The 17,319-nt window shown below is 51.6% G+C and overlaps 1 protein-coding gene across 1 annotated transcript; it reads right to left on the bottom strand.

The window, feature by feature from the left end:
* Window positions 1-5,691: 5,691 nt before the first annotated feature.
* C1ql1 (complement C1q like 1) lies at window positions 5,692-13,916 on the bottom strand. The gene is made up of 2 exons (XM_047542812.1): window positions 13,028-13,916; window positions 5,692-7,651 (listed from the first exon to the last, which is right to left on the bottom strand). The coding sequence occupies exons 1-2, from the start codon at window positions 13,622-13,624 to the stop codon at window positions 7,472-7,474; spliced, it is 777 nt and encodes a 258-aa protein (XP_047398768.1). The 5' UTR covers window positions 13,625-13,916; the 3' UTR covers window positions 5,692-7,471.
* Window positions 13,917-17,319: the final 3,403 nt, after the last annotated feature.

Genomic DNA, 17,319 nt, shown 5'->3' with positions numbered 1-17,319 from the left:
AATCTTGCCCTGGTCCTACTCTGAATCAGAAAATTAAATAGAGGTGAAATAAGACAAGGGGCAGAGGCAGGCCCTGCTGAGGGCAGTGAGAAGGAACTTTCTGGATAATCATGGGGGGTCAACCTCTCAGAGCCTCGAATTCTGACTTATAAAATAGGGAATAAAATAATACTTTGTTGCAAGGATAGGCAAAGCATCTTGCAGATATTTAATGGCATGGTAATAGGTCCCAGTTTGGGTGTTCTGTCCAGCAGACTGTCTATTTTTGCTATCAGGAATTGAACCCAGGGGTTTGAACCACGGAGATATTCCCCAGCCCTTTTTAATTTTTGTTTTAAATTTTGAGACAGGATTTGTAAGTTGCTCAAGACTAAGTTGCTGGCTTTGAACTTGTGATCCTCCTGCCTTGGCCTCCGGAGTTGCTGGGATTCCAGGTCTGGCTAGACCAAACAGGCTCTAGAAGGGAATCAGTACACAGGAAGATTTTTGGAGGAGTGCTGTGGAAGAGAAGCTGGATGGGACATAGGAGAAAGTTGAGCTGAGAGCTCTGAATCTGGGAGCTTGGAAGCCACGCAGGGGACCAGGCCTTTAAACTTCTATGCCAATCAGTCATGGGGACAGGCTACTCTGAGAAGAGGGCAGGACATTGAGCAAGGCAGCTCACATCAGCACAGGCAATCCCCAAAGGGGACTGGTAGCTAAGAGCCATCTGCTGGCAGCACTCCCAGCAGCTGTGGAATAGATCCTTCAGTCCCAAAGGAGACCTGCGCAGTGCCTCACAGTGCCCATCACAGCAGGAAAAGGTGGAAGTTTAAGGAGGGTGAGAAATAGCTGCTATTAGGATAGAATGGTTATTATGCAACAGGCACAGTGCTATATACTGAGTGAGACATTGTCCTCTTTGGAAGATCCTCTCAGTCCAGCCTTGTAGACAGGCAGCTAACTGTTGAGGGAGTCCAGGAAGTCTTCATGGAAAAACAGGCAGTGGACCTGGGCTTTGAATAATAAGCAGGTTTTCTGCAGGCAGTTAGAGTCAAGAGACCCATTCTGATCTCTGGTCAGGGGCAGGAGGAAGGTCTGTAACCCTCTTGGCCTGGACAGTTCCTAGTCCAGGCTAGAGCTCCTCATTTAGGAAGCAAAGGAGCCAGAGCCTCGGGGTGTTGAGGAGGAGCACTGGAATTTACCTTTTACCAGCAGGGAAGAGATAGGAGCCTCATTCCCTGCACAGACTGTCCTGGTAGCAAGCTTGGAGGGAAAGGGTGCCAGGCGTCTCAGGGAGGGAAGACTGCTCCTGCTGGATGGAGGAAGAATCAACCCTTCCCCTCCTTGAGGAAGCATAGGGACAGTTAAGAGAGTTGTAACCAGAAAGGATAAGCCATGTGACCTTGGGCAAGCTAATTCATCTCCCAGTGCCTCAGTTTTCTCACCTCAAAACTGGAGTTGATGATATTAACTTCCTTGTGGAATTACTATGCAGCTTAAATGAATGAATACATGCAAAATACATTCATTCTTTTTTTTTTCTGGTACTGGGGATTGAATTTATGCGTACTTACCCCTGAGCTACATGCCCAGTCCGTCCGTCCGTTCTTTCTTTCTTTCTTTCTTTAAAAATATTTTGGTAGTTGTAGATGGACAGCATGCCTTTATTGTATTTGTTTATTTTTATGTGGTACTAAGGATTGAATCCAGTGCTTCACATGTGCTAGGTAAGCACTCTGCCACTGAGCTACTTACTGCCCTAGTCCCAAGCCCTTTTTATTTTTTATTTTGAGACAGGGTCTCCCTAAATTGCTCAGGCTGGTAATTTAGGATCAAACTTGCGAATCTCCTCCTGCTTCAGCCTCCAGAGTGGGTGGACTACAGATGTGTACCACTACACCCCACTACATTCATGAATGAATATATGTACAATAAGTAGAGCAGCTCATGATACATATGCTAACATTATTGCTTAGCTGTTGATACAGAGATGAGTGTATGTGTTGATCCTCCAGCTTCAATATTCCTACAGCATTTAGATAAGAGAAACCCCTCAGCATCCTGTTCTCTCAAAGGTTAGCTTCAGCAACAACTCCAAGCAGTGGGTCAGATTTTGGAGGAATATACACTTGTCATAAAACCTTTCCAAACATTACATAAGTAAAAAATGTAAACCCCACTTAATCCAGCTCACTCAGAGGTACTTCTTGTTCCCAGTAGATGAAACTCCCCTGCCCTTGAATGCCATTGTATTTTAGATGTGTCTGTACAATCCCTGTGTGTATCTTGAATCTTTGGTGGTTTTTCATCCATCTCTGGATCCTTGACACCAAGCTAGGACCTTGCCTGTAGGAATTATTCAGTAATGTTTGTTGAAACAAGCAGAGCACATTGAGACAGGACAGGTGGGTTGGCCAGGGCTTCAGGTGTATCCCTCTGCTCTCACCCCATATCAGAGCCCATGATGCAAAAGAGTGTGGGAACCCACTCTGGAGATTGGGGAACCCAGGGCACTCCATTCTCAATACTTGGCTCTACCTTCTGGGTACCCCATATGAAGCCCTTTCCTAGAATCCCATAATTACTTTGGGTAGGGGAACAATCCAAAGGTGGGTAGGGAAACAACCCAGGAATCTTCATCTTCTTCCATGATCATCATCTCTGTTCCAGGCATTGAAATACAAATCAAGAACTTTAAATCATAGGACTCAGAAGACTTGGGTTACATAATAATAATAATGCATTTGAATTTTCCTTCACAACTTATAAAACAGGCTCTCATTCACTGCCTCATAACAACCGTTCAGTTAGGTATTCTGGTTTTCTCCCCCATTTTGTAGATGGAGAAACTGAGGCTCAGAGAAATGAAGTATCTTTTCCGGAAACCAAACTTGACTTGGTCAGGTCCTGATAGTCAGGATTGAACCCAGTTCTTCTGTCCCCTCTTCCTGCAGGTGGACTGGGTCCTGCTATCTCTGGTTCTAGCTCTGCCTTGAACCAACCTTAGCGACCTTGGGTTCTTTCCTTGGCCTTAGTTTTTCCAGCTGTGTAATGGTAGTTGCCCATCCTATGACTCTGATTCTCAATTTTGGCAGATGCGGCGAATGGGTAGTATATGGAAAACATGGGGGGTGTAGCCCTCACTCCCTTTCGTTCCAAACATGTATAGATTTTTCACTTCCACTTTATTATCACCTCATTTGTAGGATTTTAAGGTTTGTTACCTGGAAAGGAGCGAGGAACTCACACCTCCAATTCCGCTTTTCAAATATACCTTCACCACTTGTGAAAATAACCTTATTAACAACATCTAACCTGTTACAGTTTTAGCGGGGACACCTAGATAAATAAGTATAGAAGAAATGGGGGCAGGGGAAACAACACAGCTAGGTGGGATAACAAAGTCTCTGTGGGGTTTTCTCCCAGTCCTCAGGAGTCCTGGATCAGCCAGGGTCAGCAGAACTCTGAAGAGGCCCAGAGTAGCCTTGAACAATTGGCTCTGGGTTTTCGCCTCCTGCCTCCTCCTCTGGGGCTCAGAACTCCTCCTGGAAACAGCTCTTGTGCCTGCCTAGATCCCCTGTCTCCTGGATGCTTGTCCAGGATTGATTCTCTGGGCAGCTCCCCTCCGAGCAGTAAATGAAATATCGGTTACCAGGAGTGAGGTGGGAGCCAATTAACCCCTAGACCTTGCCATGGCAGATGTGTTGGTAGGAAGCTGAAGCAGAGTGCTGAGCACACCTGCCTGGTCTTCCTGCAAAGTCATCCAATTAGGGCAACCCCCAGTGGTGGGCCCCACTGCCCCCTCTGGTCCCCATAACCTCAGAAACCAGGGCAGCACCAGCCCCTAGGGCTGACAGCAGCCTGGGCACAGGCTGGCCTGCCATTCCTCGTGTGGGTGAGCTCCAGGGGCACCTCTGTCCTTGCACCCCTCCTGGAAGGGACATTATTCATCAATTAATCAGTCGTCTTTCTAAATCAGAAGCAGCCTGGAGAAGCTTCTTGTTTCCTTCCTCCTTTGTGGACCTGCTATTCTGTCTACCCACCCAGCTCTGTCCCCTGGAATATTCCTGTGCCAGAAAAGTCCCTTACTGAGGAGGCTGAGGGCGTGGGGGGTTGGGGGGCACAGCTTCTGCTCTCAAAGAATCTCCAGTTGGATAAGGAAACAGTCTTTCCTTCAGAGAACCTGAGGGCCTGAGGGTGGAGATTGTCCCCTTATCTCAGAAAGTCCTCTTTAATAGAGGAGCCATTAGTAGACTTCTCTGCACTGCTGGTCGCAGAGGAGACACACATCCCGCCCTCAAGGAGCTGACAATATGAGGAGAAAACAGTCTTTGTCTTTCAGGCCCCTACTCTGATGGAGTTGACACAAGTCTGGCCTTCTGAAAACTTCCCAGTCTGATGGTGGAGACAGTCCCTGCCCTCAGGCATTTCAAGTCTGAAAAAAACACACTTTGCTCTTAGGGAGTTGCAATTTGATGGGGGAGACTCATCCCCAGAAGATTCTCCTGCAGCTGGAATGTTGCCCAAGTGACAAGCAGCTGGCAGCTGGCATTGCAGGACCCTTCTAGAGTCCTGTAGAAAGGACTTTTCCTTGGCTTCAGTCCAGTTTCAGCTGTGCCACAAACTTTCTGCCTGAACATGGGCAAGTCACAAATTTTCTTCAGACTGATTTCCTCATCTGCAAAATGGAGATTTTAGTCCTACCTCTCAAAATGACAAGATTGTCAAGTCACCAGAAAGAAAAGCAAGTCAGCCAGCCAGATAGGCAGGCACGCACTACAGAAATGATTAACTTGCTTTTTATTGTATAACAGAGGTCTTGGATCAGTCCCTGAGGCCTCTGGGGCTAGGGTGGGGAGCCCCCAGGTGTGATGGCTGGCTCCCAGGTGAGAGCTGGGTAATTCCAGGCCAATGAGGCTACTAAAGAATCACAGGGAGCTGTGGGCAGCACTGGGGGCAGGAGGAGTGCCTTCTAATCTAATCACTCTTCCCACAGAGACTCTAGTTTCAGCCAGACCTGCCAGGGGTTTTATTGGGTTTGAGGGGACCCGCAGATTTCAATCTCCAGACCCCACAGGGAAGGAACAAGCATTAAGCTAATTTTATTAAATGGCCACAGCTGGCAGTGGGGGGAAGTAGAGGAGAAAAGAGAGGATAAAGAAAGTCATTCAAGTCTGCCAGCCATGACAAGGGTCCAATACATGGGCCTGGCCAGGAGGAAGGCCACCCCTCCTTCCTGTTTCTCCAGCTGAGCCAGACTGGGAAGCCAGATGGGACCTTTCCTCAATGTAGTGCCTTGGGATTCTCTAAGAGCCTCACCCCCTGGCTGCTGTCCAGGGCAGATGCTTAGAAATGCATCAGGTCTCTGCAGGGCTGGGGTGGGAATGGAAGGGTAGGGCTGGGGTTATCCAATGCCAGCCTCAGTTCTGCTTTGGAGATGCAAACGTTTTATGAAATATGGGGTCCTGGGTAAGAGCACGGTCTGTGGTTCAAATATTGGCATTTGCTTGCTTGTAGCTCTGTGATCTTGGCAAGTTACATAACCTCTCTGAGCCTCAGTTTCCTCATCTAAAATGGACAAAATAGGGGTTGGGGATATAGCTCAGTTGGTAGAGTGCCTGCCTCCGCAAGCACAAGGCCTTGAGTTCAATCCCCAGCACCGCGGGGGGAAAAAAAAAAAAAAAAAAAAAAAAGGATAAAACAGCCAGGTGCAGTGAGATGTGCTATGAGGGAGGATCATTTGAGCCCAAGAATTTGAGACCAGCTTGGGTAAGAAAGCAAACCTCTTGCATCAAAATAAATGCATAAAGGGGCACTCAATACAGAAGTGAGTTGTGGTTCAGTGCTGGAGCACTCACCTAGCATGGGTGAGGCACTTGGTTTGATCCTCAGCACCACATAAACGTAAATAAATAAAATAAAGGTATTGTGTCCATCTACAACTAAAAAAAGAAACAAATGCATATAGAAATTCTTAAAATGAATAAAATAATAGCATCATGGTTAAGGGCATAAAAACATTTCCCTTGGGCTGGGGAGATAGCTCAGTTGGTAGAGTGCTTGCCTCGAAAGCACAAGGCCCTGGGTTCAATCTCCAGCACTACAAACAACAACAACAACAAAAATTTCCCATAAATCTCCATAAATCTGCTCCCCCCACCCGCTACATATCTATGGAGAAAAAAAATACAAAGTGCTTTCATAGTGTCTGACACGTAGTGGGTGCTCTGTAAATAGTAAACCTAATTATTTAGGAATGCCCTAATCATGTGACTGTCATGAGCCCCTAGTTACAAAAGGTGAGGGAGGCAGTGGTAGGACATGGAGATTTAACGAGTCTTGGATTCAGGTCCATTACAGAACTTAGCAACTATATCGCATTAAGCAAGTGCTTTAACTTCCGTGGAAGAAAAACTACCCATTCAACCTTCTGGCCATTTGGGAAACTTGAGTGAAATGACATACATAAAAGCATTTTGCAAATGTTAAAGTGATGTATAAATAATAAGAGTTGTTTATTAAGCACATAAATTATACCTCTTCAATCCTCAATTAGGTGAAATAGGTCTCCTTACCTACACTTTACTGATGAGAAAACTGAGGCCCAAGGTCAACCAGTCTTTAGTGTGAAGCTTGTTCCTTAACCATGGCTGTCACTAACCCAGAACTGAGTCTGAGAAGAGTGACTGGACCAGGATCATACAGTGTCACAGGAAACAGAACCTAGGTCTCCCAGTTTAAGGATTGCCTGTGTCTTGGGAATGCTGGTGCTACTATCAGAAAGGCAAAATGGAACTCATCCGACATGGAAGAAGATGATGTATGGGCAGCTTCCCATTTCAGCCACCCAGGCGCACATGGGCTGCAGTGGGCCTCAGGCCCTTTGACCCCTCTCCTCCTGAAGCAGCTCTGACTCTGGCATCTGGTTGCCCCCCCCACAAGCTTCCAACAGACCAGGGTCCATGGTGCTTTCCTGCAGCCCTCCCCAGGGTACAGACTGAAACCCCCATGGGGTGGAAATGTTTTTATTATAGCTTTGGTCAGACTGGGTGCAGACAGGCTGGGGCTTTAGGGGTGCTGGGAAGCCATCCAGCCCCCAACCTGCCCCTCCCCCAGGCAGGGTCAACCCAGAGTTGGAGGGAAGCTCATCCCAGCACAGGAAGCAACTCTGCCAACTTCCTCTCTCAGGCTGAGACTGGCTGGCAGGCCAGGGAAGGCAGTAAACAGTCCTACTGTGCAAATGTATATTGCAGGCTGAGGCCCTGCAGTCAATCTGCCTCCTGCGGACAGAACTGAGCACTCTGTGGCTCTGCTGTGGGAGGGCCTAACTATGACCTGGGCGGTGGTGAGGGCGGGCTGGGGTGTCACAGCCGGGGAGGGTAGGCAGCCTGGGTCAGGCAGCTAAGGGTAGGTAGGGAATGGGTTTTGTCTGCCCCTTCCAGGAGAGAAGCTCAAGGAATGAGCAGAGATGGAGAGGGACTCTGGGGGCTCAATCAGAATAGATGATGAAGCCGGAGAAAGTGCTGTATTTGTTGCTGTTGCCGCCATGCGCTTTGCCTCCATCGAGCTTGATGAAGACCTCATCGCCCGCGTCCAGGTGCAGGATCACACTGTTGCTGGCGTAGTCATAGTTCTGGTCTGCATCCTGGGCAATGGCGCTGGCCCGCACCTGTGGGGATGGGAGCGGGGCAGTGGGAGAGGGTAGGGAAGTGAGGCAGCCACGTGGCGAGGATCTGGAGGTCCTAAAGCTGGGCTTTGTAGTTCAGTCTGCTTCTCCCTGTCACCCCATTCTGCCCCCTTCTATTCATATATAATGTTTGCAAGATGGAAATAAAGGAGCCCTGGATTCTAGGGCAGGTCTCATCTGAACCTCAACTTGGAGCCTTCCTCCTTAACTTCTCTAGATCTTACCATCTGGCCTGCCTAGAGCCTCAGTGCTTCCAGTATGTTCCAGCCTGGGAATTCTTTCTTGCAGAGAAGGCAGTTCTGGACCTATAGGGAACAGGGGGCCTTCCCTTTCTCCTATTATTCCTTCCACTCTGGTTTACTAATGGTGGTGCCTTACATTTCAATCACACCCACCTCTCTTATATCAGTGGATGGACAAAAGGATGCATTTTGGCCCTATAAGTCATGAGACTGGACCAATATGGGCTGCTGATAAGCAACCATTCCAGAACCAGAATCAGGTCTTTGGACTCCTTGTCTGAAGTTCATTTCAGTTTTCCACACTGAAGCAGTAAAATGGAAGGGCTGGCAATTCTTTGCCCTCTGAAGGCTTCAATTCGGCCTAGGCACCTTCAAGGAGGTGCAACTATATTTATTTGACAATTACCTTGGCCAAAGAGAACTTCTAGTTCCTCCTATCTCACCCCAGAGAAAAAGCTGAAAGAAGGGATTTCAGACCTTACATCCCTCTGCATCCCTCAGTTTGATCCGATATCCTTGCTGGTACTTGTCTTAGAGGGGTATGGGGAGGGACAGATAGGACAAGGGGTCAGGAAAGTACCTGCATTTGGGCTTGAAGTCTGCTGCCATTTTTGGCAGTTCTGACTATAATCATAAGATATTGGGGGCATATGCTGGTGGCTGAATAACCTCCAGAAATACTTCTCCAACAGCTGAGGCAACAGGAAGCCTGAGTCCTGGGATCTGGGGGTCTTCCCAGGATATCCTGGGTAGTGAACAAGAAGAGAAGAGCCATCTCCTGGATTGACTGTGGTAGGGGAGGCTGCATAGAGTGGGCCATTCTATACCCTGCCCCTTCCCAGAGGCAGCTCCCCCTCCTGCCTACGTGGACAGATGTTTTGGCGGAAACAAGCCAAATTAGGGGAGAGGCTTACCATCTTTCCTGGGGTGCAGACGGAACTGCAGGTCAGACTTGCCAGAGCTGCTGACTCAGCAGTAATGTACAAAGAGGGCCCCACATACTAGCAAGCAACCCTCCATTTAAAGCCCAGATCCCTCCAGCTTCTTCTCTGCCCTCAACCCCTTCTCCAATCTGGAAAGGAACTATTTGGAGAACGTAGCTGGGAAAACTCCTGGGCTGGTTAAAGGTGGGAGGTTGGTTAAAATGAGTGTAGATGCTGTTTGTCAAGGAGCTCAGTTTTTCTGTTTGGAAAAATGGACAAGAAGATCTTGTCTCACCACTTCCACCTTTATAAATCCTTCTGATGGTGAAGAAAGAAAAAATAAAATCTTGATGGGGTTTTGAGCTACTAGGGAAGAGCTGAAAGCAAGCAGCCAACTTCTATATTGTTCCCTGGGCCCTAATCCTGGTAGTATTTATTATTACACATGCATTTCATTATCTTTACTAATAAATTACTACTAATAACAATTATTTTTATTACCCGGATTAATTTAGCCTTAACTCATTAAAACAGTGTGCTCCTTAATAGCAAAATCCATTAGAATACAGTCATCTGTCATCAGGAATCTCCTGGTGATGTGACAGGCATCAGAACTGTTTTGCTTATGTTTATTATTTATTCATCACCATGATTGTTGCTGTAATTGTCCTAATTATCCATGGAGGCAGTGAGAATTTATGCCCTTCCATCCTTAGACCGTGGGGGATCCCGGACTGGAGGGGTCCTGATTCCCTGCCCAAGACTGAAAACAGCTGAGGCATCCAGTTCCTCCTGGGGGCCAAAAGGAAGTATGGGGAACTGAAATTGCCCTGGAAGCAGGAAAGCAAGTCTGTGCCTTGTAACAAGGGGACACTGTAGAATCACTACCTCAGAGACTACCAGGAGGGGAAACTGAGGCAGTGGTCTGATCAGGGCACCCAGGGTAGGAGGGGCAATCCAGGAAATGTTTCCCTGCCCCCAGATCAATGCTGGGGTATTAGATGTGCAGGTGTGGCTCCCACAGGCAGCCATGCTGGCCACAGGGGACACCTGTGCTTTCACACATTTCACATTGGGTTCCTTCTGTGCCAGGCACTGTGCTCTGTGCTATGACATGTAGTAGGACTGGAGAGGATGGTTGGGGACCCTTTCCTGCCACCTGGTAAGAGGCCGATCTCCAGTTAGGTCTTTATCCTGCAGTCCTCAGTATATATATGCCACCTCTTTCCACCTCAGTAGACTCTGCTGGCCAAGCCCTGGCCCAATTGTAATACTCACCTCCTCATGGCCCTGGATGAGTATCATCCTGACCACAGGCCTGGCAGGTACCATACAGTCCCCGACTCCTAGCCCAATTTGTCAATTTTGTGTCCTCCCTGGTCCATCTGACCTGTGGAGCTAGGAGGCAGCTGCAGACAGCTCCATTCACACAGGAAGCCACTCCCCACCTAGAATTCTTTCCTCAGGCTTCTTAAGGTGTAATGACCATTGGGTCAAGGGGTGTTGACTCAAAGTTACCCCTAGGGGAGGGCCAGTGGATCAGAAAAGGGCACAAAGGTGGCAACCTCACTCCTAGCCCCAAATCATCTTGCCTAGGGAAGGGCCAGAGTTCAGATTTGGCTCGGCTTTCCCAAAGAAGTTCTGGAGGCTTCTCTTTAGGCAGGAAGCCAGGAAGGAAAAGCACAGAGCTCAGGCTAGCCCCTGGTCCTGAAGGCAGAGAGGGCGGTCCAAGCTGCTTTCTTCTGTTCCCATCCATTACCTAGCCCTGTCATTCTTTTTTTCTCCTGTTACTTAAATGTTCCCAGCTACCACTGACTCAGCCTTTCCTTACATCTGACCTTTTATTTTATCCCTACTTGTGTCTCCTTATCTGGAGGACCCAGGTTCACCATCCTCTCTCCCTACCAGGTTGGTCTGAGCCAGGGTAGGCATCACAGAATCACTCCCCTCAACTGACACATCTGGGAACAGGAGTCACCAGTTGGGTTCCCAGTCCAGCTTGAACACAGAGATCATTAGGGTATGCTATTTTATGATTACTACTGCCCCCTGTATAGCCATGAGGTCCTAGAGAGCAAGTGGATCAGATCCCTGGCACCCAGCCCCAAACCTGGATCCTAGTAAAGGCTCAAAACCAACATGTGGAACAGACTGGTGAGATTAAATGAGCTTCTGGGGCAATCTGGAAGAAGTCACAAAGGACATGGGAGAGGGGGCTGTAGATCCCACTATTTCTCTTGCTTTGCAGAAGGGTGTCTGATAACTGTTGAAATAATGGGTGTTTGAAACCTCTAGTGAAAGTCGCCTTTTTTCTAGTAGCCTGTGGTTCCCCCAACTGTGAGCTCCCTTCATTAGACTCTGCCAACATCCTACCCCTGCTGGAGGGGAAAGAAGAGGTTTTGGGGACAGTTTCACCTCCAAGTGACTGAAGTAAGTGGTCCCACTCCAAGCACACACCACCTTTCAGGCCTCCTCTTGCCTCATTTCTGGGGCCCTGCTACTGATTCTTGAGGTGGTGTAGGGTTTATGGCCCAGCAGTGGCCTAGGGACTACATCCCTCTCCAGGCAAGCCCCCAGCCTCCTGAAACCTCAGCTTCCTGACAGCCCAAACTTTCTTTGGGAGAAATTCCATCAATGAAGGTGACATTGCTGCATCCCTTATTGGTGATTAATAAGGGGAATTGTAGGGATGTCTGCAGATTGAGCCTTTGCTGGATACCAGGGCCTCCCATTTGGTCAGGAACCAAGGACAAAGAGGAGAGACGCAAGAAAGCCTGATAGACACAAATGGGAGAGAGAGACACAAGCAATAGACAAGAGGAGGGTTAGACCCAGGGGAGAGAGGCCAGAGAAAGAGGAATGGCAGACACAGGGAAAAAGACAGGAGATAGGAGACAGAGAGAGAGGAAGAAGAAGAAGGAGGAGGAGGAGGAGGAGGAGGAAGAGAAAGAGGAGGAGGAAGAGATGGGGAAGAAGCAGAAACTAGAGAAAGGAGGGGGCAGGCAGGGGAAAAAGAAAGGGGACAGCCTTCTAAGCACCAGATAGGCTTTAGGCGGACTCCCTCCGCTTCCCAGATCCTCAAGCCTTGCAGATGCCAAGGCCAGCAGAGCCTCAGAGTAGTGCTGCAGTGAGAGCAGACCCAAAAAGGTCTTGAGTCTCAATCACAGGAAATACCTCCTAATTCCTACTAGTTTAGCTTTAGTTCTGACCAGGGGTCCCCTTCTTCCTGGAGAATGCTCATTCTGACCACGCCCCCCCAGAGCCCCAAGCCACCAAGAGCAAGGAGCACTAGGAAGGGAGGTGGTATTTGAGGATCTGGGTAAGGTTGTGTTCCTGGGGCAGGATTGGGTCCAGGCTGATGCCTGGATGGGTGGCTCCAAGAAGAGGGCTGGGCACACAAGGTCCCCATACCAGAGTCCCCGCGCATTCCAGGGAACCAAATGGATCCCTCCACGTATTAGGGGCCAAGAGGAGTTGGACCTGAGAGACCAAGAGGGGAGTTTCCATCTCTTCACCCCGCCTCGGGAGGAAAAACTTTTCCCAGAGGCCGCCTTCTTGCGCTGGGTAACTCTGGCACAGTGGGAAGGAACCGCGCAATCCAGGATTTTGCGAAGGGTGTCAGGTTGGCCCAATGGTCCCTTCCCGAGGGCGGGGATGTACTGCAGCTGAGGCTCTGAGTGCCGGACTCCTGCCTTTGTGCCCAGAACATTTCCGGCAGCCCCCTTTCTCCGCCTGTGCGCATAGCAGCGCGCCGAAGCGCCGGCGGGAGTGGAGGTTGCTTCTCTCTACCCCGGTGCCCCAGAGCCCATCCTTGCTCTTCCCTTATCTCCTGTTGGTGTCAGCTTGAGTCTCAATTCTCAGATGATATCAGTCTGAATCCGCCTCCCAAAGGCCAAGCTGCGCGCCCAGAGCCTAGTGCTCTGACTAGTTAGGTTTATCTCCCGCATTTCCATGCTGCGGGTGCCCAGCAGCGTCTGACTTAGGAACTGAAGCCCAGGAACTGAGGAGTCAGGGTTGCCCCGGTTCCGACCATTCCCTCAAGTAATGTCTTAAGTAATGCCTAAGAGGGCCACTTTGGGGTCTCCACATGCACCTGCCTGGGGCGCCCAACGACTTTGATCAGGTACGGATTTGCCCCGGGGCTCCCTGGATGCCCTGCCCCCAGGCCAGCCCCATGCTCCCTCCTGGCCCACCTGACCATTCTTGCAGAGGTCCGCCCACATACTGGTACCGTCGCCGCCGCGCATGAGGACGTGGTAGGTGAAAAAGTAGGTGCCGGGAATGTTGCACGTAAACTTGCCGCTGGCCGCATCGTAGTTGTTGCCTAGGTTGGTGACCACGTCGTCAAACTTGAGCACCTCGTAACCCTCGTGAGGGTTCTTGAGGCCGGCGTAGAAGGCCACTCGTGGCACTGTGGTGTAGGTGGCCGTGCTGATGGCGCCGCTGCCCCCTGCGCCCGGCAGCCCAGGAGGACCCGGCTTGCCTGGCTCACCCTTTTCCCCCGGCGGCCCCACCGGACCCGGAGGACCCGGGTCCCCGGGAGGCCCGGGGGGACCCGGCTTGCCTGTGCGGCCCGGCTTCCCCTGGGGGCCCTGCACCAGCGTGGAGGGCGGAGGAGCGCCGCTCTGCTCACTCAGGGCGTCGCTGCCGTCGGGCCGCGCGCCGGCGCCGGGGCCCCGCGCGGGGTAGGGGTCGCACACCATGCGGCAGGTGCCCAGCATCTCATAGTGGCCGTCCGGGCCTCCCGAGCTCACCAGCACGGGGATGAGCACCACCAGCACCAGCAGCATCACCACGCCCGCGGCGGCCGCCAGCAGCGTCTTCCGGCCCGCGCGGAGCCTGGGTAGAGCCGGGCCGCCCGGCCGCGCCGTCGGGGCAATGGTGCCGGCGGGCTGGGGGCGCGGGCTGAACGCCCGCGCTCAAGGGCGGTCCGGCGGGGCTGCGGGCATGGGGCCAGGCCCCGGGCGCCGCGCTGCGCTGCCTGCGCTGCGGAGCCCAGCCGCCGGCTCCTGCCTCGCGCCTCCCACCCGCTGCGCGGTCGGACTGAGCCCGGCGGCCGCCGCCTCCCGCCTTGCGCCCAGCTCCTCCCGCCTGCTTGCATTCGGGCCACCGCCCCCTCGGTTGGGCCCCGCCCCTCCCGCTCCGCGCGGCTCAGAGAGCGCGAGGGGTGGGGCTGAGGGCGGGACCTACGCCTAATTGGGCCGCGGGCTGTTCGAGGTGGGAGGGGCAGAAGGGGCGGGGCTTTTGAGACGGGGGCGGGCTCCCGCAGAGAAATGGGGAGACTGAGAGAGCCAGAGACTCAAATGGGGAGAGGGCTAGAGTGTGATAAACACGAGTGAATCCCACAGGGAAGGGGAAGTAGGCACCAAAGAGCAAACGCCAAGAGAGGACAACAGGGAGAGTTAGAGCGCCAAGGAGGACCTGGAGAGGACAGGCCTCGAGGGTTGGTCACGAGGGTTGGACCCAGGGACAGGGAAGGCGAGGGACCGCGACCTGCAATGGGGGCGGCAGCGACGGGCTAGCGCCCGGGTCTTCAGGGGACAAAGAACGATTAAGGGGAGGACCAGAAAGAAGGTTAGGAGGGGGAAGAAGAGGGTGAGGCAAAGGAATGAAAGAGGGGGCATTCCGCAATCAGGCCTCTCCTCCAGGGCTGGGAGATGGGAGGATTGTATGCTGTCAGAGTGTCCAACGGAACCCGAGTTCTTAGAGCAAACGCCTCCTCCTTTTTTTCTGGCTCTGACTACTCCCGGGACCCGCCTTCTCCCAGGAGGGGCAAGATCTTCAATCCCCTCCTTGCCTGTGCCGCGTCCTCACTGATCTACCTGCCAGACTGCTTTTACCTGGGGTCTCCTTCCTCGCTTTTTTTCTGAACAATCCCCTTATCCTTGCTTCTAGTCAAGGAAAAACGGGAATTCTGAGGTGAGCACCTCACGGTATTTCTTCATGCTGACCGTACAAAGTACGTCCCTAGGTGGTGGCCCCCTCTTCCGAGCGCCTGCAGTGGTTGATCCCCTAACTACTCTTCCCCTCAGGTGGTATGAAGCTCTCCTCTTCCTCGAGTGCACTAAAGTGTTTAGGTTACATAAAATGAAATGTGTCTGCTTCCATCAAAATATTTGTCACATTGTTTGAGGCCCAGCTCGTGCTGCTTCACTGCTCCTCCTTCACCCTCCTTTATCCAGTCCACCAGGGGCTCTGCCATTCGGAGGCCTCTGGCCAGCTGCTAAAGAATGACTCTCCAATCTCTTTCTCTCCTAAGAGACCCCTTCCAGATCACACTCTCCCGCTGACTTACCACGTTTCATATGATTCTCTGGCCTTCCGAGCCCAAGGTTGAGTGTGCACACTCTGGCCCAGGGCTGGGAGGAAAAGGACAAGAGGATAGTTAACGGGGTCGGGGGTACTCCAAGTACTGAGTACAGAGAATGACCCCTCATTATCAATAAATAGTATCTAATCAGGGCAATCGTGTGCCAGGCCGTATGTAAAATGCTTTACATATGTGATCATACTCGATCTTCACATGGATCCAAAGAGGTAAAACCCATCATTACTCTCATTCTGCACACGGAGAACTGAGACTGCGAAGTTAAGAGATGTGCCCCAAGTCACAAAGGTAATAAGTGGCAGAGACTGGATTCAAACCCTCAGCCTGGCTCCCAGCTCCCCAACCTCAATACGTTGGAGTCTCTAGGTACTGTTTATCGTTCCAAGTGCAGGGGGAGGAGGCTCAGGGCAGCCAGACCTCATCCAGGCTCAGGCAGGGTGGTCCTCAGTTTTCGGCTGTCAGCCTCCTGGTCTCCAGAGGCAGCCTCCTCAGTGTGACTCCCCGAAGAGCGACAAGGCTGATGACCCGAGGGACACGTGCGCGGTCATTGGAGTATAATTTGTAGGAACCCGCTCGCCCCCGCGGGACGAACACGCGAGTCCTTCCTCCGCTACACTGCTGACTGGTCCAGCACCCGCAGCCCTCGCGGACAGAGCTGGGGAAACCTGCTGGCTGCGGGGGCGGCGGAGGGGGCGGGAGCGGCCGCCTCCGCGCTCGCCAGGGCGTCCGAGAGGCGCGCTCGCCGCTGCACGGCGCCCCGCCCCCCGCTCCGAAAGCGCGCCCGCTCCCCTGGCGCGGTGTGGCGTCTCTGTCAGCCCAGCCGGATTCTCCCCGCTTCGCTGGAGTGGAAAATAACGGCTTCAAACTTTGCAGAGAGGAGCTGGTGCCAGCACTTTAATTAACAGCCATCTTGGCCTGCGAGCCCGGGCCACCGGCTCGCCCCTCCCCTGGGCTCGCCGGGCCCCGCCCGGCCCCGCCCCCGCCCCGGCCCGAAGGAGGCCCCTCCATCCCCAGCGCTCAGCCCCCTTTTCCCCGGAGATCCGGCCTGACTGGAGGGCGTGTGCTGCATTGAGGGGCGTCTCCCAGCTTAATACCCGAAGACTCCCCCAGGCTCTCCCCTCCATTCTTAAAAGCCTGACTGTCGAAGATTCTGGAATTAAAGACATGCATGCCATTCCAACCTGGTGATTTTAGGTAAACGGTCTAACCTGCAGCGTCTTAAGTGTCTTCCCCTGGGAAAAGGGTGGTTGTGAGGATTAAGTGAGATATAATGTATGTAAAATGGCGGGCTCCGTATCTGACCCTTATTATGCACCCAGCTAGCAAGCTGTAGTTAATATAATTATTTTACCTCAAGGTTAAGAAGACCCTCTAATCACTCCAGTCCTTGGGGGCTCTTCTTCCCTGCCATTTTTCAGCAAATTGCTGTGCTTGGCACTATGAGAGGGAAGACAGTGGGCCTACACTTCCAGGTTCAGAGAGGGAACTAGATGAGGGAAGAAGGAAGCCTGACAAAGCCTGAGCCCAGGTATTTAGGAAGGGAGAGGGGTGAGCCACTGCACGGAGGTGGCACTATTGGCAGCTGAGATGCTATCAAGACTGGGGCTGAAGGTCTGGCTTTGCTTTCCCTCTGTGGGTGTGAAGATCCCTCCTACGGCTCTCTCATTCCAGTGGCAGGACTGGGTGCTTGGTGCTGGGTGTTGGGGTGTTTTGGAGAGGGTATAGGGAAAGGGGTAGGTAAGGCTCTTAACCTATGCATGGCAGAATTTAGGAAACTGGATGTCTGTTTTTGGTATTTTGAGATTCTTTGAATGAATGTGAGTGGGTGTGAATGTGTAAGAAACTGTGTATCTGGGTTTGTGAGTGAAGTGCGGTGCTAGGCCCTAAGTCACCAGTTAGCAAATCTGCATTCTTTTTTTGCTTTTACTAGGCACTATGGGATGCTTGCTAGTACTGATGTGTCCAAAAGGTCAGACCTGTGAAGTGCCCCTGAGGAGCTCATTGTTTGACAGGGGTCACAGGCAGAAAGAAATCATAAATGCTATAATAATTATTGTAGCCAACTTTTTTTTTGAGTACTTACTAAGTGCAAGGTTCCATTCTAAGCACTTAATGTGGATTATCTTGTTTAAACTTAACGATCTATTATGAATTTTA

Source organism: Sciurus carolinensis, chromosome 3 (genome assembly GCF_902686445.1).
Source record: "Sciurus carolinensis chromosome 3, mSciCar1.2, whole genome shotgun sequence".
Taxonomy (NCBI): Eukaryota; Metazoa; Chordata; class Mammalia; order Rodentia; family Sciuridae; genus Sciurus; species Sciurus carolinensis.
This window is presented reverse-complemented; position numbering and strand designations above follow the sequence as displayed.